The sequence below is a fragment of the Leptosomus discolor genome, chromosome 14 (genome assembly GCF_034619465.1).
Source record: "Leptosomus discolor isolate bLepDis1 chromosome 14, bLepDis1.hap2, whole genome shotgun sequence".
NCBI classification, from domain to species: Eukaryota; Metazoa; Chordata; class Aves; order Leptosomiformes; family Leptosomidae; genus Leptosomus; species Leptosomus discolor.
This window is the reverse complement of record NC_141404.1, coordinates 11,366,790-11,389,290: the sequence shown is the minus strand read 5'-3', so window position 1 is coordinate 11,389,290 and position 22,501 is coordinate 11,366,790. Positions and strand designations below refer to the sequence as shown.

General features: G+C 41.9%; 1 protein-coding gene across 1 annotated transcript in view; it reads left to right on the top strand.

Annotated features, from left to right (window-relative positions):
* CLEC16A (C-type lectin domain containing 16A) overlaps positions 1-22,501 on the top strand; it is a 187,666-nt gene that overhangs the window by 113,137 nt on the left and 52,028 nt on the right. Inside the window, exons 23-25 of the mRNA XM_086472795.1 lie at positions 4,305-4,368; positions 4,428-4,452; positions 6,338-6,348. Of these exons, the coding sequence (XP_086328921.1) occupies positions 4,305-4,368; positions 4,428-4,452; positions 6,338-6,348 (100 nt within the window). The remainder of the gene's footprint in view (positions 1-4,304; positions 4,369-4,427; positions 4,453-6,337; positions 6,349-22,501) is intronic.

Genomic DNA, 22,501 nt, shown 5'->3' with positions numbered 1-22,501 from the left:
CATCTCCCTTGACTCTAAGCCTGCATTTCCCTTGACTCTGTTTCAGCTGCAACATTGCAGTTAAAATGAGGAACCCAGTAGGCCAAAGAGTTCTGTGATGTTTACCTATAGCTCTAGATGTCTTTCATGTTATTGTAACTGCCTCTGTGCTAAAAAATAATACAGCAGAAAACTTGTGTGCCTATGTGCAGACCACAAGATATAAATGTTGATTTAATGGTTGGAAACGTAGCAGGTCAGCTTACTACCACTAGGTATTTTTACTTGCACATGCCTAGAACCTGAAGTTGCACAATAATCTGTTCTAGCAAGCTAGGTACCCAAAATACACTAACTGCTTTTCCCACATCTTGTCCTTTTGTTTTCTTAGTTGCTTTCATGCTATTTTTCTAAAACAGCTTGATCTGGTTAGTATTACTTCATCACATATTAGGATGTGATATTAGGATCATAACAATAGTATGTTTAAAGATTCTTGACTTCAGAAACTCCTAATTAGAGTGAAATGGTCACAGTGACTTTGTGAAAATGGCCTTCTTCAAAATGTTAAAAGATGAAGTACCAAAGATAATTACTTTTTAGTCAGCTAGATTTTACTTTTTTTCCCCCCTTCTCTGCCTAGATAAAATGCAGTGGTATTAGCACTCAAACAGCCACAGTTTATATGTAAGTTAATGGGCTTGACACCTTCCCTGGCCTCTCTTTATTACACAGAAGCTTATCTTGCATTTTCAATTAGATATTACCACAGGTATGCTAAGGCTTTTTTTGAAAAATATGGAGGGAGCAAATAGCACAAACCTACTGTCCATTTTAGACAGGATCCCAGGGTTTTTGTTATTTCAAAATGAAGTCATTGCTGCTGCTTCCTCCTTTCTGGTTAATATAACCAGAATTCCCTAGGAAATATTTCCTGAAGAGGGACTACCTGCTTTCTGTTTCTGCTAATTGTTTTCATTCTCTGAAAGGAGCAGATAATTACTTGCTCAACTGAAGCATTTGGAAACACCGAAGTAGTATCTGATTCATCAGAAGGTGAAATTTGCTTTTCTTAATTGCTGATAAGTAATAAAATGTGACTCTATAGGCTTTGTAACCAAATGCCCAGTCCATGATAAGCAAATATGGTAAGGCCAGGGAACGATAAGGAAATAGATTTCATTGTTAAAGCTGGTACACCTCAGGGTTTTGCAATGGTGCATGACGCTGCAAGGACAATGCTGACACATGCAATTACATTTTAAGAATACACATCCCTGGCTGTTAAATGGAAATTGTAAGCTAAGACCAACACTTGATTATAATAAGGAAAGGAACAAAAATAAGCTGCATTGTCTGTAACTTCCTAGCAAGTCAGTAGAATGAAGCCTGTAACAGAGAAATTTTCCTTTGTGTAAAGCAATGCTAAGATAGGAGCGTTCCCTTCCTTGCTACTGCAATGCCTGTCCAGAGAGCATGAAAGAGAAAGCGAGACTTTACCTGCTCACTTTTGAGGCTGAGCTCTGTGTAAGCATTATGACTGAGGGAGGAGAGAGGTTCCTGTTCTTCGCAAACTAAAGTGCTCTGTGTATGTTACAGTCTCCCTCAGGATCCTCCTGGTTCTGATAAGCTGCTTCCCATTGTGTGAGCATTCACCGGACTCCGGCTGCCCTTTAGAGGCCACACAGATGCTCATGAGCTGTAATTGCACTTCCAGGTGTAATTGGGAGGTGGGGAGAAAAGGGGAGATGAATTTTGAAGCAAGGGCAAGTTTTCTTCTATTTTTCTCTGTTTATTTTGGATATTGGAAGTAAGCCAACAGAAACGGTAGAGACTAATGTAAAGATGTTTCTCAAATCAATTTAGGAGAGAGAGAAACTGTGCCAGAAAGACTGCTGGAGAGTAGAGCACACGAGCCAGTTCAGCCTATATAAATATGAGATGTCTATACGCATATCGCTGTCTTTTCAACAAAGCATTTTAGCAAAAGCTGACTAGAGGGAAACTTTGGCAAGAAGTCAGAGAGCAGCAGGATGGAGCAGAATGATCAGGAGACCAAGAAGCTTAGAAAGCTTTGAGAGGATTTCCTGTAACTTCTGAAAGGTTTACCTGCCTCATCCAGCGTACCACAGTCTGAGCTCTGTGCCATGAAGTGAAATACCAATGAGGAAACATAACCAAATACTACCTCAATGAATTTAAATTTGAAGTACATCCCCAGACTGGTATTTTGGCCATAAATAATGAATAAGACTAGAGTCCTTGAGAGACATGACAATATCCCTTAGAGAAGATCTTACAAAACTCTTTGTATGTCTGTGCAGTCTGTTATGTAAGCTTATTTTTCTCCATCATATAGTGTGGAAGGTTTATATAGTGTCCTAAGAGCTGGATAGCTTTGGTTCAGGCAAGATCAGAGTAGAAAGTTATCCATTAAAACTGTTGAAAAATTATTTGACTCTCATCTAGGACAGTTTTACTCTCCTTAACCTTTTTTCCTGAGTAGATTCACTGAAAAACATTAACGTACTTCTAATAATCTCTTGAGTAGAAACTGGTGGATATAAACTACTAAGCAAAGTCAGTGGGCAGCTTGTTGCAGACTGTATCTTGTTGTAAACTTCTATATTGCATTGAATCATTTATCAGAAAGGAGCCTTTCACCATGGCAGCAGAGTTCTGGCTGCTTCTGTTAAAGTCCAAAGAAAATCTCCCGCCTAGCTTTAATTTTGATCATGCTAAACACCGTTGTGGTATCTGAGGGAAGTCCTGTGAAATCAACAGAAGTTACTTCCTCCTGACTTAGTGGGAGCTATGGTATCTTGTTAAAGAAATCTGTGCAAACTGTAGTTCACGCTAAGCTAAGGTTTATGTGGTTTGAGATTATCTGTGCTGACCGTAGTGCGTTGCCAAACAGCTGAACGCTGTACAGCCTGCACTGATGTTTGGGTTCAGCCCACTGCACAGTAAATTGGGGCAGGCTAAGGCTCATGAGGCTGTTCCTCTAACACACAGTAGCTTCATGATCCTCTGCCACTATGGCTTATACTATGGCTAGTCTATTAACTTGCCTCAAAACCTATCAGTCTGTGGCCGTGCTACATTTAATCCTTTATTAAGTCAGTAACTAAAAAACTAGGAGACTGTTTAAACAATTGCAAAAAGCTTTTGCTACTAAACTGCTGATCATGCAGCACTTTGATCAGAAAGTGTCCCAAGGAGACAAGCAGATGTGGCATCCTTAGCCAGCTGTTGCCTCACATCTTCCTGCTGCCATACTCCATTCCCAAGGACCTATTTTTGTTGCAGAGATATTTCCATGTTAAAGATATTGGCAGCTGGATTAAATTCCCGTGGAAACTAGTACAGGCTTGTTATCCAATCATTTCTAGATATCTTTCAGATATCTCTACATATTTTTGGCTTCTCAGCCTGGGCAGCACCTGTATGTATTTTAAATTAAGTTAATTCTAAAGGAGATTATACTTTCTGTCTCTCTAAGCTTTTGTTGGGAGTAGGACAGTTTTCTGAGAAGCTTGATGGAAAGTTTGGCACCACCATACATACAATCAGGATATGAAACACTTTTTGTGTCTGATTATGGTGTGTGTCAGCACTTAGACACATCTACTCTGCTGGGATGGTGTTGTGTAGGCATTACCATCCTGTTTACTGCCCAGACCAGGCTATTTGCAACTGTTTTTTCTTGGAATTAGCAGTGTTATGTCATATCTATCCTGGTATGTTGCAGGGCAGGGTATGCTACCAGGCAGCCTGCCATGAATGCTATAGAACACAATAGAGAAGTGGAGTGGGTGTGATACAGCTCTTAGAATTCAAAGCTAAAATTCATCAGGGAGAGGAAAAGGCATGTGGAAGCTTGGGGGAGGTTAAAAAAAAAAAAAAGCGGGGAAGGTGAGGGTAGAAAAGACAGACAATAAGCTGTAGCTGAAAAAATTTTCTGTGTGGAACCACTCCTAGGATGCAGGATGCTCAGCAATATCAGATTGAAAGTAAGTGGCAGAAGATTCATAGTTACCAAAACAAGTCCAAAACTTCATTGACTAATAGTTGAAAGAAATACTAACTGTACCATACAAAAATATTTTTTATGTAGCAGTTGTCTGGGAAATTAAAGCAGTCCACAATGAATTGGTTCGTCACAATATCTCTGTCTGTCTCTGATAAGAGAGAACTCGACCTGTAGCAAGTCTGGAGGTGGATAGCACTGTCAGTACTTTCCATTAGATCTACCTTGACTGACTTTCTCAAAGTCACTGTCTCAGACAAGCTTTTTTTCATTCTTAACATCTTTTTTTTTTCTTTACATCGTATCACTGAAATGAGTTCTCTTCCCCGGGGAAGAAGAAACTCCACTGCAATTCAGACGTCTTCATAACATAGTAGTGTATAGCAGATTCAGAGGTGCCATGTCTTCAAGCAGTAAGTGTGTTTCTTGTTACATATTGCACTGTAAGTGGTGTGAAACATGACTCGCTACTCTTTTATGTCTCCTGAGTGCCTGCTGGATGCTGCCATCTTGTTTTCAACTGTAAATCAGTTGCCTTTCTTAATTCTGCCTTCATCCAATTCTAATGGAAGTCACACCACATAGGAGTTTCTGATTGTAAAAAAGTCTGTTGCAATGAGAATTTTAAAATCTGCTGGTCCCAGCCACGGCATTTATTCACAAATTTTTCTCTTTGTCTTTGGGATGGTTTGATGCTGTGCTATATAGAAAGGTGATTGTTATGGTTGACAAAGAAATATGTCATATCACATATATGAATAAGATGTTTACAGCTGAATGGGAAACTAGTTTCAGTTTCTATTACTTTGTGCTTTTGGATTCTGTCTGTGCCAGGAATGAAGCGTTTAAATGCTGAATTGAAAACAGAGCTCAAATTGCTATGCTTTTGTTTATGGACTTCTACTTGTACATGAAAATTAGCTTTTTAAGTTCATGGAGATATAGTTCCACTACTTGATTCCAGCTAAGACAGGAATTTTTTAATACTTGATGGAATTTGAATGAAAGAATTCTTTAATTAGAATATGCTCAAATATGGCTGTTAGGCTTACAACTTTGATAAGCAGAGTAGGCATAGGAATGTTTCTGCTAGTGTTACTTGCTAAGTGATATTGTTACCACATAATCAGACTCGTCCAAGCTGCCTGCTCAAGCAGGGCTACTTAGAGCTGGTTGCCCAAGACCATGTCCAGACAACTTTTGAGTATCTCCCAAGGATGGAGACTCCACAACCTCTCTGGGCAACCTGTGGCAGTGCTCAGTCACCCTTCTGGTAAAAAAGTCTCCTGATGTTCAGACAGGACCTCCCGTGTTTCAGTTTGCACCCATTGTCTGTGGTCCTGTCACTGGGCACCACTGAAAAGAGCCTGGCTCTGTCATCTTTGCACCCTCCCTTCAGGTATTTATATACAATAAGATCCCCATCAGCATTCTCTAGGCTGAACAGTCCCAGCTCGCTCAGTCTTTCCTCACAGGAGAGGTGCTCCGGTTCCTTAATCATCTTTGTGGCCTTTTGTTGGGCCTCTCTCCAGTGTGTCCATATCTTTCTTGTACTGGGAAGGTCAGAACTGGACAGTGCTTCCTCTAATGCAGACCAGAATACCATTTGCTGCCTTTTCCACAAGGGCACATTGCTGGCTCTTGTTCAGCTTGGTGGCCACCAGGATCCCCAGGTCCTTTTCTGCAAAGCTGCTGAAATGCTGGTGGCCCCAGCATATATCGGTGCATGGGGTTGTTTCTCCCCAGGTGCAGGACTTTGCACTTCTCCATGTTGAACTGCATGAGGTTCCTGTCAGTTCAGTTCTCCAGCCTGTCGAGGTCCCTCTGATTGGCAGCACAACCCTCTGGCATATCAGCCACTCTTCCCAGTTGTCATCTGTGCACCTGCTGAGGGTGCACTCTGCCCCATCATCCAGATCATGAAGTTGTTAAACAGGGTTGGACCCAGTATTGATGCCTGGGGTACACCACTAATAGCTTGCCTCCAACTAGGCTTCCTGCCATTTTTCAGTTCACCTCAAGGTCTGCTCATCCAGCCCATACATCAACAGTTTCTCTATGAGGATCTTATGGGAAACAGTGTCGAAAGCCTTACCAAAGTCTAGGTGGATGATATCTGCTGCTCTCCCCTCGTCTACTAAGGCTGTCATTTCATCATAGAAGGTTATCAAGTTGGTCAAGCATGACTTCCCCTTGGTGAATCTAAGGGGATTCTTCCACACTGCAGTTCTTCGAAGAAGTGTTAAGACTTGGTAAGATATATTGTGATGTTACTCTTGGGAGAAGGAGAGCAGGAACAGAGATAGCTTTCTGCCTGAGAATCTGGAGTCTGATGCCGAGTGACCATGTGGGAATTAGACATTTTTGCTAGGCTGGGTTTTTTGAAAGGGGATAGTTTAGTTGTCTGTGTGAGGTATGAACTATATACATTAGTAAAATAGATTATACTTTCAGTTTAGGCCATGCCTTTGTCACTATTTTCTGTCCTAAATACAAGCCGGTCTCTGAAACCATGACTTCTGCATCTTCTCCTACTGGTATCATTGGTGCCAAAAAGGGTTGTGATCTTTAAAGAAGAAAGGAATTTTGAGGCTGTATCCTCAAACTGAGGAAACAAAGACTCAAATAGTTTAGAAACTGATGGGAATCAAAGTGCCCTTGAGTGGCTTTCCTGCAAGAGGCAGCATTTTTCTCCTCCCAGTGCAGGAACAGGAGAGAGATTTTTATCTCCTTAGCTTTTCTGCATTAGCAGTCACTGCTGCTCTTCAATGCCTGACACAGTGCCACCTGCATGGCCACAGTGCACTCCTTCACCCGGGTGTCTTTATCTTCCACTTCCTCTTTCCCTGCTGCTTGCTCATCACATCAGAGAACTTCTGCCTCGGTCAAATATTAATAAGACAACCACATTTCTATTAAAACCATTGTTGGTTTTTAAGAAGTGCTTGAAGGAACCATAGAAAATTCTGATCACTTCTCGGAAATGAGACTGAATTGCAGAAATGCCTTCAGTGGAATCGTTTACTGGTGTGCTGCAGCATCAGTGCAGCCACCACGGCTGTGCAGGGGATGTCAGGACAGAGCATTGCGTAACTGTAGGAATACCACATTGTATCAACTTGCACCACACAAAACAAGCAGTTGCATTTTGCAAGGGTTCTTGCTATGGTTTGCGTTATAGCAGCTCGAATGTGTAACCAGAAACGTTTATTTTATGAATAAACTTTCTGAAGGGAAGGATGAGAATTCAGTGGAGAGCTTTAACATCTTACTCCCAAAAGCTAATAAGTTCTTTGCATCTAAACTTAGGTTATACAGCAAAGTGTAGAAATGTAAAGAGAAACATGAGGCATGGTGACACAATGCTCTCCCAAGCTAAATAATTTTGCTTGAAAGCAACCTCAGAGGCAAGTTTTTCAGCACAGCAATGGATTATGCAGTGAAAACTGTTCTACAATGCCATGCTTCTGTGCAAGGCTTCACCTGAAGAGAACTTGCCTTGTAGCTGGAAAATTAAAGCAACATGGTTTCAAACAGACAGGGGTAGATAACCACAGGGAGGTCAGCTTAAGAGAAGTCTGGGGACCAGAGAGATGCTAATAGTAAGGGAAGAAAGGTAGTGTTAAAGACAACATAAGGGCCCTTAGATTTCTGTTAAGGCCTAACCACTGACACTGGCTTCTTTGTTTCTTAGTGTCTTACGTTCCTGGCCAGAGGTGTTGACCTTCACAGAGGCCTCTTCAGGCACAAACAAATAGTTATGTGAAGCAATGGACTGATGGGGCAGCAAAATTATACTTTGCATGAGCAAGAGTGTCTGTGTGTGCAAGAGAGGGGACACCTTCCCTGAATTCTGGAGGGAAAAGCAATGCTGGCAGTGGGCAGACCCAGCAGTGAGGAGGAGGACAATGAGAGTCAGAGGGAAGGACATTTGCCTTGCTTTCTCTCAAGCTGTCTGATGATGCTACACTAAGCACATGGTTGGTACTGGGAAGGGGAAGGGCAGATGTAGAGGAGGTTGGGCACACAGGTGGGGGGACCTTTCCAGGGGCAGGAAAGGTCACAACTGGCTTTGTGACAGTGCCCTCGGTTTCCAGAGAAGGCTGAGCCTCTGAGAATCTTTCTGAAGTGCTGCCAGATGCCTGTCTATGATCAGATGTGGTACTTCATGGAATTATTAGAGGATTTGATTAGCAGTTGCTAAGGAGTTTAGCGCCAATGCTGTAAAGAGATACGTTAGTTCAAAACCTCAAATATCGTTTGGATTTTATTGGTATTCGCACATCACTTTTCTGAGACATTTAGATATATCAGCAGTGACTAGTGGCTTGTTGTGGTATGTGTAGGATGAGCCCTGATGTCTGCCTGTCTGGTATCAAAAGTTACTGATGGCCTACCACTGACCCTTCCACCCCTAGAAACAAGGAGTATGTAACAGCTCAGTTGAGAGATTAAACATGCTGGTAGAGATGAAAACCTGGGAATGGTGATCAGAGGCTCTGAATAAAACGGCTGAATCAAGAACAAATCTGGGGCTTTAATTGAGTTCCCTCTGTGATTGGTAGAGTGAAGGATCTTGAGAAACAAAAGTCTGGTGATTCATCAAATTACTGACTGGCCTGGAGCATCTTTGGCTTGCAATGTAACAGTAACTTGAGGTGTAGTGGGAAAGTGTTAAGCCTCTCCCTACTCCCTCCCTTCAGCAGAAAAAAAGCCAACAATGTCAGTCTTGTTAAGAGAAGGTGCAGAGCATGAGCAACAGGTTAAAGATTACATGGCAAGTCCTTTGATTTTTGTGCTGCTTCTCTCAAAATCTAGCTGCAAATGGAGGTCAGAGCAAAAGACAACTTGCTTCTGAAGAAACCAGCTGCACGAGTGCTGTGGGCCCCCTTCCATCACATGACAGGGGGCCAGCACTGACTCAGCCCCTCTCCTGGGAGCTGGGATTGTTTGTGAGAATTGTGTCAAGCCAGCGCTTAGCCTGGCTGCTGCCATCTGGGAACCTCGTCTGAGCATGAATGCTGGAGCTGTATTGGTCTTCCAGGCCAGTGAGTTAGATTTTTTTCTTGCTCTGATCTGCTTGAATTTACTGGAGTTATTCAAGGACAAGTGCAACAGCAGTATACCTGGCAAAGCTGAACATCATGTTTGAGGATGGGGGAATAGGGAGGTGTGGGAAGAAGGAGGGAATGTTGGGAAGGAGCCTCTTTCTTCCATGTTATCAGGCAGATGGTGACCTCTTCCCCAGACATGATGGATCAAGGTCTGCTAGGGTTAATGTGGCTTCTCTTCCTTTACACTTCGCAAGTTAAAGCTTTCGTTTTGAGGAGTGTACACATAATGCGATGAGTCATTTTTCCTCGTCTCCCTATTAGGCACTTCTGAATCTACCACACTGACAGCGTACTCTGTACTCTTCTCACTGGTTCAGACCTCTTCAGAGCAAGGAAAGTGCTGGCCTTGACTGCCAGGCACATGGCAGTCGCAATTCCTGCCAAAGTGCAGAGTCTGGAGAAGGGCACAGAGGACGGTCCTGGTTTCGCTGTGTGTTGGCTGCCGTCGGCAGGGCACAGCTTGTTTGTGACAGATGCAGAAAAGACCAAAAACTCCCCCCTCTTATTTCAAATTAAAAATCCAGCTCTACTTTTTTTCTGAATCCAAGCCCAGTAAATGAAGAATTCTGCACAAGATGCTGATTTTACCCACTGACCACAAATAACAGTAGGAACACTGCACTGATGGTTGTCTGTGGTACTCAGTCCCAAAAGACTGTGGCCTCTTCCTTATTTTTTTAACAAACATATTTATATGCTCCAGGCCTCATCCACAAGAATTAAAACATCATCAGTTTAAATTCAGGTGGTGTGAGCATGAATTACTTCATCTGAAAAAACAAAATTTGCTTAGATTTCTAAGTATACTTTACTAGTCAGCTGAATAAACTTTTCTTGCAGGGGAAAGGGGGAGGGGTGTGTTCAACATTCCCTGTCCCCCAACACAGGCACAGATCCCCTGTCACGTGAATGAAATAGGCTTGATAGAGATCCCAGCTGTTTCAGGATTTTCTCTTGGTGGGAAGGGACTTGCAAAGCAGTCATGTTTGTGCAGGGATATATTATGTCAAGAGCAGGGAGAAGAACTCAGTGTTTGTCCTGGCATAACAATGACTTGGCATGGGCTCAGTTCTGCTCAGCAGCTTCATTTCTGGGGCCAGCCTGTAAGCTCAGGAGGAAAATATCTATAATCAGCTGGTCCAACTGCTGTTGGGCGGTTTCTTTTTAAAAACTGCCATCAAGTTATAACATGTGACATCTAACGAAATAACATCCCCACCCTTACATTATAATTTAAGGACACAAAGACTGATGCACCTTTTGTAAATAACATTCATGAAATCATTTACATGTGTCATAGGATTGTGCTGGAGGTTGCTAAGGCATTACCCTTCTCTTGAGAGGAAGAGGCTGAGAAAGGGTTTGAGTATGTGTGTGGTATTGCACCAGGGAGGCATGATGCATAAGGGTGTTGATTTGCAGTAGGTTTTTTTGCATCCTAGTCGCCTGAGCTGGAGCAGTTACAAAGCTCCATAAGCTGAGTTTCATGCACAGCAATTTCAAGGGCTGTCTGTGCAGCACTCCTTTTTTTTTTTCTTTTTTTTTTTCTTCCTTTTTAAATTAAATTTAAAAAAAAAAAAAAAGTAGAAATTAAGACATTACTGAAATTGCAAACACTAAATTAGCGATAATGGTGAAGCAGGAATGCTGCGGATGTTGGATAGAGAGCAGGATACAACAGAGCACACAAGCTTGAAAAGGAGTCAAGGAACAGGAGGTTACAACATCCTCTCTCAGTCTTGCTTAAGCCTGCCTGCACACATGATCATGAAGGTAACTTGTGACTCCAAGCAGACACCCACAGCAGTATGCTACAGGGCAATAATAAAATTGCTCTCAGCTAATTACCGAAATGGTGTCCTTTGCTGACAAGAGTGTCAGTAGTGGGAGGCCCCCTGAGTCACTCATGCCATATCTTGCTGACTGTTTTTCCAGCAGTATTCAGGGAAGATTTCCTTGCAGAGCACTAACAGCTGTGCTGGTGTATCAGTTGTGCTGCTCCCCGCTTGTTTGTGGCTTATTTCTAGGCCTCCTCTTGGGCCCAGTGTCATCATAACTGATGCATGACTAATATTTAAGAAAAAGGGAATTTCTCATTCCAGACTTCAGTTTTAATCCCTGTAGAAAAAAATATATTCTTCCCTCCTCCCCAAAATACAGGGAATAGCTGCTGAGGATCTGCTAGGTAATATGTCAAACCTGGAGCTGATCAGATCACCTGAAAGGATGTTTGTGTGTACTAGTTGCAGCAGAGCAGGTGACTCTGTGTATACCTGTTAATGGTTTTCCAAGGAAAACAAGGGATCATCAATATCTGGAGGGGCCACCTAAGGAGCAGGATGCTAGTGCATCTTTGCCATGAGCTTGGAAAAGTTCTCAGAAGAGAGGGCAATATTAGGAATAGTGGTTTCCCTTGAAAGGATATTCAAATTCCTGTAAATTGCCTGTTCTAACACAAAAGCTGAAGGCTGAGTTTTCCTCAGGCTACTTTTTCTTTGCTTTTTCCTTCAATTGAATTGATTCTTTGTTTTCTTCTTGGAAATGGCCTCCCTCTTGTTACCTTCTTTTTCTTTTTTTACCCCCTTTCTCCTTTCTTTCTCAGAAAATGCAGCTGAAAGAGCTGGCACCACCACATGGTGCCTGCTTCTCCGGTAGGAGAGACCACTGGACACTGGGATGCAGGAGAGCAAAGGTGAGCTTCCCTTCCCTGGCCATTAGCTGCTTACAGCATGGATGTGTACCCTAAGCTCTCTTCATAGTCAGTGGAGAGAAATAAGGATTTTGAGGGCACAAATGCCATAAAGTGTGTTAGACTATGCTAGATTATGCTTTAGGTTGAGATGAAACACACCTAGACTCTGTAGTGTCCAGATCAATCCGGGTCGTGACTATATTTAGTCAATACCTCACTCTTTGAGTCTACTGCTGTCCTAGTGGATGACTTGGGCAAGTCGCCAATCTATAAAATGGAATGCTGTTGTGATTTTACTAGAGACTCTAACTTGGTTAAGTTTTGCTTTGGCTACAGCAGGATTTGGCTTTGTGCATTGCTGTTATCCTACGTTACTTTTGCCTCCTTTTTTAACCTTTGGACTCTTTTGCAATAGGAAGTCATGTCATTTCTTCAATTGGCAAGGGCTGATCCAACATCTGCAGCCACAAGGATCAGAGCTGGAGTTTAAGAAGACCCCTTTCTTTACAGGCCACAGCTTCCTTTGTCCAGAGGGCAGCTAATCCCTCTCTTCCCAGAAGGCTGCTACTGTTCTGGGGAAGAGAGCGACAGATGATGTTGAGTGCTTTCCTCTTTGCTTAGCAGCAGTTTCCTGTTCCCACTACACAAGGATACCAGAAAGGTTCACAGCATCAAAACAGCCCTCTGAGCTGTGGCAGGTAGGAGAGATGGTAGGCAGCAAATTGGCCAGGGTTTGCTCCTTTGTTCTTGTAGCCTTGAGGGAAGGTGGGGGTAGGTCAGCTGGAAGAGTCAACAGGCCACATCATGCCCAGAGTACTGCAGCTGGGTAAGAGTACCTGAACGCAGACACAGCACAAGGTATGGGTGAAGGGCTGAGCAGAATGCTCAGCAGAAAACCTGCCTGATGCAGTGGCTTTAGCAATGTTACCAGGTCTCTCAGTTTCATTATATTCATTCATAACACTTTAATGATATAAAATTCTCAGTCTGTACTGAAAAACAAACAAAACCAAGCTTTGTCAAGGAGAAGATGATGACAAATATGAACCATGAAGTCTGAGACTCCAGACCAAAAAAATCCTGTTTGCCAGCAGGATCCAAAGTTAACTGTAAAGTTTCACAATTTTACTCAATCCTATCAATTTCTAGGGTCCAATTCAGAGATTTTGAGCATTCTTGAGCCTCCTCTGTTTTGTTGTGTGTTAAGACGTATCAAGGTCACCCTATGATATTTTCTTTTACCCCTTGCTTTATCCCATTTTTTAATCGTATCTCAAATCTGAGGTCGCTGGATGCAGCTGTGCTTGCTTTTGCACAATTAATGAACTGCAGATTAGCGCAATCGAAACCATCCTGCTATTTTCATCCATGCTGACGTTTACCCAACAACATTTATTTTCTTCATTTTTCCATCCCACAGCTTTACCAAATTCTTCTTTTGCCATGCAGTTCTCTGCTAGGTTGGATTCTACTGTACATGATTTCCCCAAAGGAACATCCTCACTTATAATGGGAAGGACTCTTCATCCTCCACTTTAGTGACTGATTGGGTTTACAGCCTCTGTAAGTTGAGATGCTGGTCATGTCCCTGAAAAAAACCCCGACATGTTCAGTTCCATGCATGACAGATGAAATAACAAGGTATCTGGTTATTAGTTTTCTTATACACTTCTGGCTTTTCTTACAGGACGTACCCAAGGGAAAGATCCTACTCAGTCATCGTGGTAACAGCTTTATACATCTGGTCACTGTGGAGGCATTTGCACTGACTCCCTACTTTTCCATGTCTTCCTGAAAGGCAAGAGAGCTGCACAGTTCCAAGTGCCCACAGTTAGCAGGCACTGTGCCTGGGCAGTCTAACTCATGTATGTTAGACCACAGGCATGAAAATGGCCTGCACCTGTCAGAGCTACAGCATTTAAATAAGACGTGATGGTTCTGATGTTGGGCAGCTACTGTGAGATAGAGTTTCTAAGCTTGCCAGTTAGGTCTGCAGGAACTTTGATCCTTGTTAGCCCAAAGATTAACAACTTTCAAAGTGTGCTGCTGGAAAAAGCTCATGCTGTGATGGTGGGAAAAAAATTGCGTGAGAAAAAACAGCTTCTCAATGCAAACCCCTTTGGTTACATCTCTCCTTTCACTTCTTTCCCATCACCTGAGCAAAAAGCAAACAGTGAACAGCAAGGACCACAAAAGCAATTGTAGTGCAGAGAAGCTGCTTAGAGTTCTAGCTCAGCTGACTAGTTCAGTTCTTCCTACTGGTGCATTCAAGCTAAAGGAGAAGCTGATGCAGAAGATATGTTTTCCGTATCCTCAGATTTTTGGCAGTAGCACACGCTAAAAATACATATGAGGGAAGAGGCCATAGTCTGAAACCAGCAAGGACTGCCTAAATTTGAGGTTGCAAAGTGACTGAGCTTTCCTTGTGTCATTTGGGAGTGGGCACCAGGACAGGCTGTGTGTGTTAGAGTGCTTTCTCCAGTTAATTTGAGCTTGTGGGTTCAGTTTTAACTCCTAATAGTTAGCCCTGCTTGCAGAATTTACCCTGTTCCTACTCACAGATGCATTTCCTCTGTAGAGTTCTTTAATTATGTGGAAACACGCTCTAAATATGAATATGAATTAACTCTTGCTTTCTGTGCTACTAGCAAAGCTGCAGCTGGCATATGGAGGCAGCATTGAAGTGTTCTGTTCTGAATTGCCAGACGTTTTTCCCAGGAAACATTCCTGGAAGAGAATACATCAACAATTTCCTGCAAGACATTTGACTAAATCATTTAGCACGCAGCACATATGGTATCTTTAACCTTATCTCTTAAGACTGCTGTAACATCTAGTAAACTGCTGTTGCCTGCACAGAGTGTACTCTTCTGGCTGAAGTTCTTGTTAGTATCCAAGACAAGCTCTGCGTAACTTGGGAACAGTCTATGTTGCCTGTAGGTTGTACTCTGCTGCACGTACCACAGAGGCACTTATGCACTCGAAGATCTGTCCCACTAGGACAGCTGGTGGCTACGCAGTGCTTTTTTAGTTTTGGGGATTTTCTGCATCACCTTGAAAGAGGACGTATGGAATGCTGTTATAAACAGATGTGCAAACAGCTTTGAATTGGTACTAAAGCCTTTAAGAGAAAGATAAGTTCCACACTGATGTAGATATGCAGTCCCACAGGCAGTGAAGATGATGTTCTCTGAATGTGAGTTTGCCACAGTTAGGCATGGGACACAGGAGTGAGAAGCACTGAGAAAATTTTGAGGTTCAGGTTGATGCTAGCCAATTAAAATGAGGTATTCTCACAGAATGGTTGAGTCTGAAAGTGAAGTACGTAGAAAGGTCATTAATATGTGAAGTTTCTTGCAGCTGCCCAGGATGTGGGAAAATAAATGTGGGTTTTTTTCCCCAAGATAATATCTCATCTTTAATTCTGCATGTATAAAGGCCTTGCTTTGTAGTTTAAACAAATTGGCACCAAACGTTGTAAGAAAAAAACTGTTCTCAAGCAGAAGCATACTTGCATAAGAGGAGGTATTTATAAGGAATATGAGGCTGTTACCTGTTTTAGTTTCCACATCTTGTTCTATAATAGAGACAGGAGTCCATCTAAAGGCAGAAGTTCTTGTTCATGATTATAGGGTTATAGTGAAGGGAGTCCAGCACCATCAGATGATTAGAAATGCACTGAGCTGGAGGTGCCTTAGGCTAGACCAGTTAATTCCAACTGGAGTGGACTCCATATTGGGGAGTGGTGTAGCTATTTTGACCAAGTAATTGTAGCAATATAAAACCAGGCTTGATTAGGCCAAAATTTAGTGTGGAAATTCATTGGTAGTGACTCACCTTGTAGAACAGTTTGTGCTTCAGCTCCCAGTTCCTGCACAGTTGTCTTTCTGAATTGTCACCTCATAAGGTTCGTGAGGCTGAAAGTCAACGACTTAGAAGACACGAAGAACCTAATGTATTTTTAATGTAGACAGACTTTTGTTATACTCGTTCTTTGAGACAACTAAAATGGTTTAAATGTTTGCTTGCTATTCTTCCCCTCAAGGCACAGGGTGGATTTTGATTTGTTAGCCCGTGTTAAAGCCACAGGAAAGGAACGAGATACAAACCTGTTAGGAGACAAGGCTGAGAGCAGTAAGCTGAAGAAAAAGGATTGTCCCAGCTGAATGACAAGTCTGTGCTGAAGTCTTTCTCTTTTTACCCATAACCAAATCTCTGACTTGCCCTTTGCCAGTTGGCAGTCTTGTGATTAGAGGAGCAGTTTGACTGGAGGATAAGACTTAATCCTAGGATCCTAGGATCAATGAAGCCTATCGTAACAAGTTTGATCTCTCAATGGACGGCTAATGCCTGCTCTCTACACTTAAATCAACAACAAAATATAAGCTTTAGAAACAGTGGTTTGCTAATGTCATTAGTTTTAGCTTAAAACAGTAGCACTTAGCACTTGACTCCTGAAGATCTGCCGCTGCTGTTGCACACAGGATTCTCTTCATCGACACAAAGCTTATGTCCCTGAAACAAACGGCTGCTGCATGTGTGCTAATTGATACTGTTTCTGATGTGGACTAACAGATCTGTAGTTAGTCTGTTCCAGTCCAATGCAGGTGGAGCAGGTGACACCCTAAGTAGTGGTTACTGTGATGAAGCCAAGAGCCATGCCAGTCTGCAGCTGCTGTGGAAACCACTCACGGTTTGCACTTGCACACAAGCTCTGCAGTGTTCTGCTCTCCCTAGCAGCGACCTGGGAACTGGAGTTGGAGCCACATGTTGTTTCTAGAAGGCACATGATGAGAACTGTGCTAAAATCTTTTTTTATGCTTAGAGCTGGAGCTCAGAGCCCCCCTCTCCACAACTAATTTTAAGACTGGTTCTTGAAAAAAGAACTGTCTAAAAGGAGAAGAAAATGTTTTGCTACCTGTGACTCTTGGCAACCTCCTGTTTGTTAATTGCAGAGCACTTCAGCAGATGTTGCTGAGTTAACCTCAGCAGGCTACTGTGTGAAGTTGTGCTTTAAAGTCCTGCTAGATGTATACACGTGGTCTTCTGATATATTCAGAGCAACCCAACATAGCATTCTAGAAATCCATTTAATTGTACTCTGATATTCAATAATATTTTCTCCACCAGAATCTTTTAAATGTTACATACCTAATACCCAGCCCAAGTTTAGGTCTGTTCGAGTGCCTGTATCCTTTTAAGTTTGGGCCCCAGTGACAGAAAAGTTCTGTAATGTTAACCTTTTTCCAGGACTCTGCAATATACATTCTTCTCTTATGCTAAAACAAATAACAAACATTTTTAGAATAATAAAATAAGAAAAGTTTTATACTAAAGTAAAAGCAGAAGAATGGGAGTCCTTGCAGTGTTCATAGATAGGACATCTTACTGAGTGTTTTCAAATTAATATCCGATCCCTTCTCATCTCAGACCAAACTATATCTAGTAAAAATGCCAAATGAAACTAGGGATAATAGCTTTAACATGACTGTGTTCCTGGAAGCTGCTTCGTCCTTACCTGTGTACTTTATTTTTTTCTGCACCTTCTTTCTTTCTTCCTTCTCACTGCTATTTTGACCACACCTGGATGATATTCTCTTTCAGTCCCCTTAAGCTTTTTGCTCTGGGGTTCGTTCCAGACACTTCAAACTCAGATCTTCCCTTTTTAATATTATCAGTCTCTTCAAATATTGGTTTTTTTGCTTCTCTGGACCTATGTGCATTTCCCCTGCTCTTAAAATATTAAAGCAATGTCCTTTTAGGTATAAGTTAGCTTAAAGTACTGTATATTAGTTTCATCAGCTATGTTCTATAAAAAGCTGTTATAAATATAGCTTTTTCCAAAGGAAGTATAAGCAAGCTAAGAAATTCAGATCTGTCAGATATAAGTATAAATATCCCCTTATATTAACATAGTCAGGAAGCTGTGAATAGGAGTATTTACCATGTGAGTCATTTTGGTTTGTGATTTACTAGAGCTAGATTTTGTGCAGGTTTTCTGCTTAATGTGATCTTTGATATTAACTAAAGGTGTGTGTGTTTTTGTAAGCAGGAGTGAACGGCACAAACAGAGTGAAAACAGAAATAATGTTCAGCTTGTCTATGGCATAGCAGCAGGATTTCCCCTTCTTTCCAGCATGCTTGCTGCTGCTTTTTCCAGTAATGTTAACTAACAGATAAGGGTTATTCCTCTGGGACTCCTTCCCAAGCTAGTTAAGCACAGTGCTATTGAATTATTTTTTCTTTTGGTGATATTGGACTCTCCTTTGCTTACTCTTCTATTGCTCTTTAATTTCTCCTCAAGGTCTTTCATCCTGATTATTGGTTAGTATTTACGACATGAGGAGGATTTGTTCAGGAGAGGAAGGACCTCTGTAGTCACGAGGAGTTTCAGACCACAACTGGTAGATGCACATCTGAATGAGCAGCCAAGCAGAATTGGCACATTTAGCATACCTTCAGCATCTCGCCAGCAAGCTGTTTTGGCAGAATGGCTGCTGGGTGGTTTAAGTATTCACCTGGCTGAAGAACTTGCCTGGGAGACAGGACGTGTGCATGAGGTATAATCTGAAGTAAATAACTTCCTGTTCCAAAATAGGTGAGTGGCATGAGTTCTAATGGGCTCAGCACTAAGGCATTGCATTTCTGAATATTCCTCATAACAGGACTGGAATTAAATGCTCTGTCCTCTAACAATGAATGAATTATGTCCTTTTTCCGATACTCAATCAACGTAGAGGCATGTAATCCACCTTTCAGTCATAGAATCACGGAATGGTTTGGGTTGCAAGGGACCTTAAAGGTCATCTAGTTCCAAGACCCCTGCCATGGGCAGGGACACCTTCCACTAGACCAGGTTGCTCAAAGCCAGGGAGGGGGCAGCCACCACCTCTTTGGGCAAACCTGTTCTAGTGCCTCACCACCCACACAGTAAAGAATTTCTTCCTTTTTATCTGTTGCTAAGATGCAGATTGTGTCTCTAGCTGTTGCCAATGCCTCTAATTTCTATTGCAGCATTGAAGTAGCCTGTCAGGGAACAACCTGAGAAGAACAATACTATCTTCTGCTTTTCTTCACACTGAGTCAGTACCACAGAGGATATGTTTTTTCAGTCTAGCTTTTTTGGTCATAAACCAAACCTTTGTTCCATTACTGACTAGTTCTGGTGCTTGATGTCCAGAGTTTCTTCTCTTCAACTAATGAACATACAGATCTCCAGAAATGGGTACAGGTTAACTGGAAATGGTGATTAGAACAGGGAATTTTAATATAGGAAGAAAGTAAAATGTAAGTCAAATATAAACTACTTTTGAACATTAGTGGAGGTGACACTTACTCAAAATGCTTGGACTTTGAAGTGCACCAGATAGAATAATTCAATGAGGTATGAATTTTGGGTATGGGCTGAAAATAACTGAGTCTGGAGAAAGCTGGACTCAAGTCCTGGTAAAGACTTCATCTTAGAATCTATTTCGTAAAACCTTCCATTAAAAAGCATCTCAGCTCTGCCCCAGTCAGACTAGCCTGCAGAATACTGGGGTGAATTTTGTTACTTTCTGGGTTGGAATTATCTACTGAATGGGGAGGAATTCTCAACCTGTCAGTGCTTTGCAATGATACTATTGCTTAAAAGAAAGTTTCGTATGTCTGGATGGGCTTGAAAATCCCCCTGTATTGTGAGGAAAACCAGGATTTGTATCAATCCGTGCTCTCTACACTCATCACAGTTCTAGAAAGATGGCAGCTGAGGTGGCCTTAGATTCCTGTGTTTTGCAGAACTTGACACCGAGAGGGATGCTAGATTAGTTTGCTGAGCTTTAATGGAGCTATTTTGGGACCTGGAACTCCTTCTCATCAGCCACGTACTTCTGGACTAAATCATTCTCTCACCAGATTGTTTTCAATTAAGCTATTCTGTCTCTAATGGATTGTGGGCGTTGTAGAGTAATTCTGGTTTGAATGAACAGACACCCAACTAAGTGACTTATTGCTACATGTATCTCTAGCTCTGTGTGTATTTCTGATACCAGATCATACAGTCAGCTTACATGTAGGCTAAGCTGAAGTTTACTGTTTCTTTCTATTTTCTCAAGCCTGTTGCCTGAACCCTCTCCCTTCTGCTTGGCAAAGATGCGTGGAAGTGGCTATACTCTCCCTGGACACCAGATCTGGAATACAGCTTTGTTTCTCTAGACTTACAGAAGTATTACTACAGTAGTAAAGGCACTTGTGAGTCAGACTTAACCTGCAGGACGCTTGCTTCTGGTCTGTCATTTCTTCCCATAAAGGCGTTGAAAGCCCAATAAAATAGCAGGTGTTACCTAGACAGCCAAGCAGCATCATAATAGGAGATAAACACCGTTCCAAGGTGCTTGTGGCTGCTGGAGGGAGGGAGGGAAGGAAGGAAATATAGTCCAGGTAGTGTAGTCATAGCTGCTGCTGTTTGAGAGCTGGTATCTCCCAGCAGCAGTAACAATGTGATGAGGGTATCTGCACAGGAAGGAGCTACGAGCAAGAAGGAGTTGGGACAAAACGAGATGTAGTTCCCTGGAATGGGGGTTGACTAGGCTTGGGGGTGTGTGGAGGAAGAAATCTTAAAATCCAGGCTGGCTGATACAGCTGCTGCCTGATGCTTCATATAGGCAGTAAAGAGGGGTTATAAAGGGGTCACTGTGCAGCTGCAGCAATGCTTTCATGCACCATCAGTTGGACCATTCCCATAGAACACGACTGTGCTCTAAAGAGAAAAGAAAGCCCATGCATCACTTCTCTGGACAAGATTAATAGGTATTTTTCCCTTATCAACCCTACAGACCTGTCAGAAAGGGAGCTATGTCTAAGGTCTGCAACCAAGCTCTCACTAGGCCTTGGTTTTGTTGACATTATGTGAATTCATTTGTGCAGTCCTGAAATGTTCCAGTAAGAACAAGTTTCACTGGGGTTTGGGACCCTCTGTGTACACAAAGTTGTCTTCAGTACTCTTTACAGGTTCTTGAATAACAGCATTCTTTAGCCTGGGAACAATGATGAAGATTTTAGGGTGTCTGTCAGTGTGGAAGGCAGCCTCTTGGCCAAACTGCACGCTTGTAAATTTTGACCGGTTTTGCTCTTTATTTTTTAGCTCTCTGCTTATAAACCCAGCTTTCCTCTACATAACAGCAGAGCCTCTGAGGGAAAAGGAAAGTTACAACAATTTCCTGTTAGAACTGTTTCAAGATTAATCAAAATAGCTTAATCACAAACTGTCTTGTGGCAGTGTTAAAATTCAATTATTCTTACTAAAAGAGATGCGTATCTTAAAGGAAAGCTTTGGTTCTTTTACAGATTAAAACTCCCATCTTCCACTGCTGGTTCTGCTCTTGATAGTTGACTCTGTGATTACAACAGATGAGACAAGTAAACCTTAAGGAAACAGTCCACACTTGGTGGTAGGGAAAAAAGAAATATTTAGCAGGGTGATTTTTGTCTTATGGACAAGGCGGGGGCAGTTATGCCCGTGTATGTCTTACGTGGACAGAGCAGAGGGGCAACTAGTTGCATTTATATTATAGTACCACAGTACACCACAAAGCCATCACCATATTTGTTGCATAAATATAAATATATATGTAACACTTCAAAAAGCAGATGATCTAAATTTTCTTTTAAAAAAAGACCCAAGATAAACCGAATGCAACCATTTGCCTTGCTGCAGTCCTTTGCCCACACCCATTCCCTCTTGCTCTGTCACTGTATTTCTAAGAATATGCCACTTTCAATTTTTCCATGTATCACTTATACTGTGAACTCCTTAGAAGTTTTATACATAAAACAACTTCTCCACAGTACCAACAGAAACCTAGCATGTCTCTTAGGTCAGCTGATATTTCAGATAATTTGGATTATGAGAACTATCAGGTGTAGCACATTCACTTTCAGTGCTCAGTTCTTTGAGTTCATGCTGTGTGTTTCCAGGGAAGGATCAGGCAGCCCATTTGCACAGCTCCCATTGAGTCAGCGGGTGAGACTCTGGCCCTGTCTACTGAGAAAATTTGTCCAGACTTTTGCAATGCCAACTCTTCCTTGCAAACCTGACACTTCTGGGGGAAGAAGGAGGGGGGTTTCCTGAGACATCTCATGAATTTGTCATGATTACAAGTTTCTTAAAAAAGAAGTAGGATTACTATAACCCATTTACAAGCCTGTTAATAGCAAAACAGAAACTGAAATTACACATGCAGTTCTGCTAATGAGAGGTTTGAGGTTATTTTGTTTTAATTCAATGGCCATTTGACAGGAATAAAATCCACTGAGTTGTAAGATCTTTATATAATGCCTCTAAGGTGAAGTAATTAGAAAGTTTTTTATTTATTTTTTTTTTAAGTTTTCTTAGCCGTGCCACTAACATGTCTCTTGAGTCCATTGATAAAAACACAGTGTTGATCTAAACCAATGTTACAAATAAACAGTGAAATGCTAGAAAAAGGCAGCTGCTTTACTGGAAACTCTTCATCCAAGGGCTATTTCTGCTGCACAGGCTCCAAGCAGCTGCTGCACAATATGACATGATTATCTGAAAGGCTGTACCTTGGAGTAAAAGGAATGCTATTGATTTTCATTTTGAAGAGTTACTGAAACCTAGGAGGAAAGGGAGTGAGGGATTGGTAAGTTCCAGGTAAAGTAAAACAGAGATAATGACAACTGCAA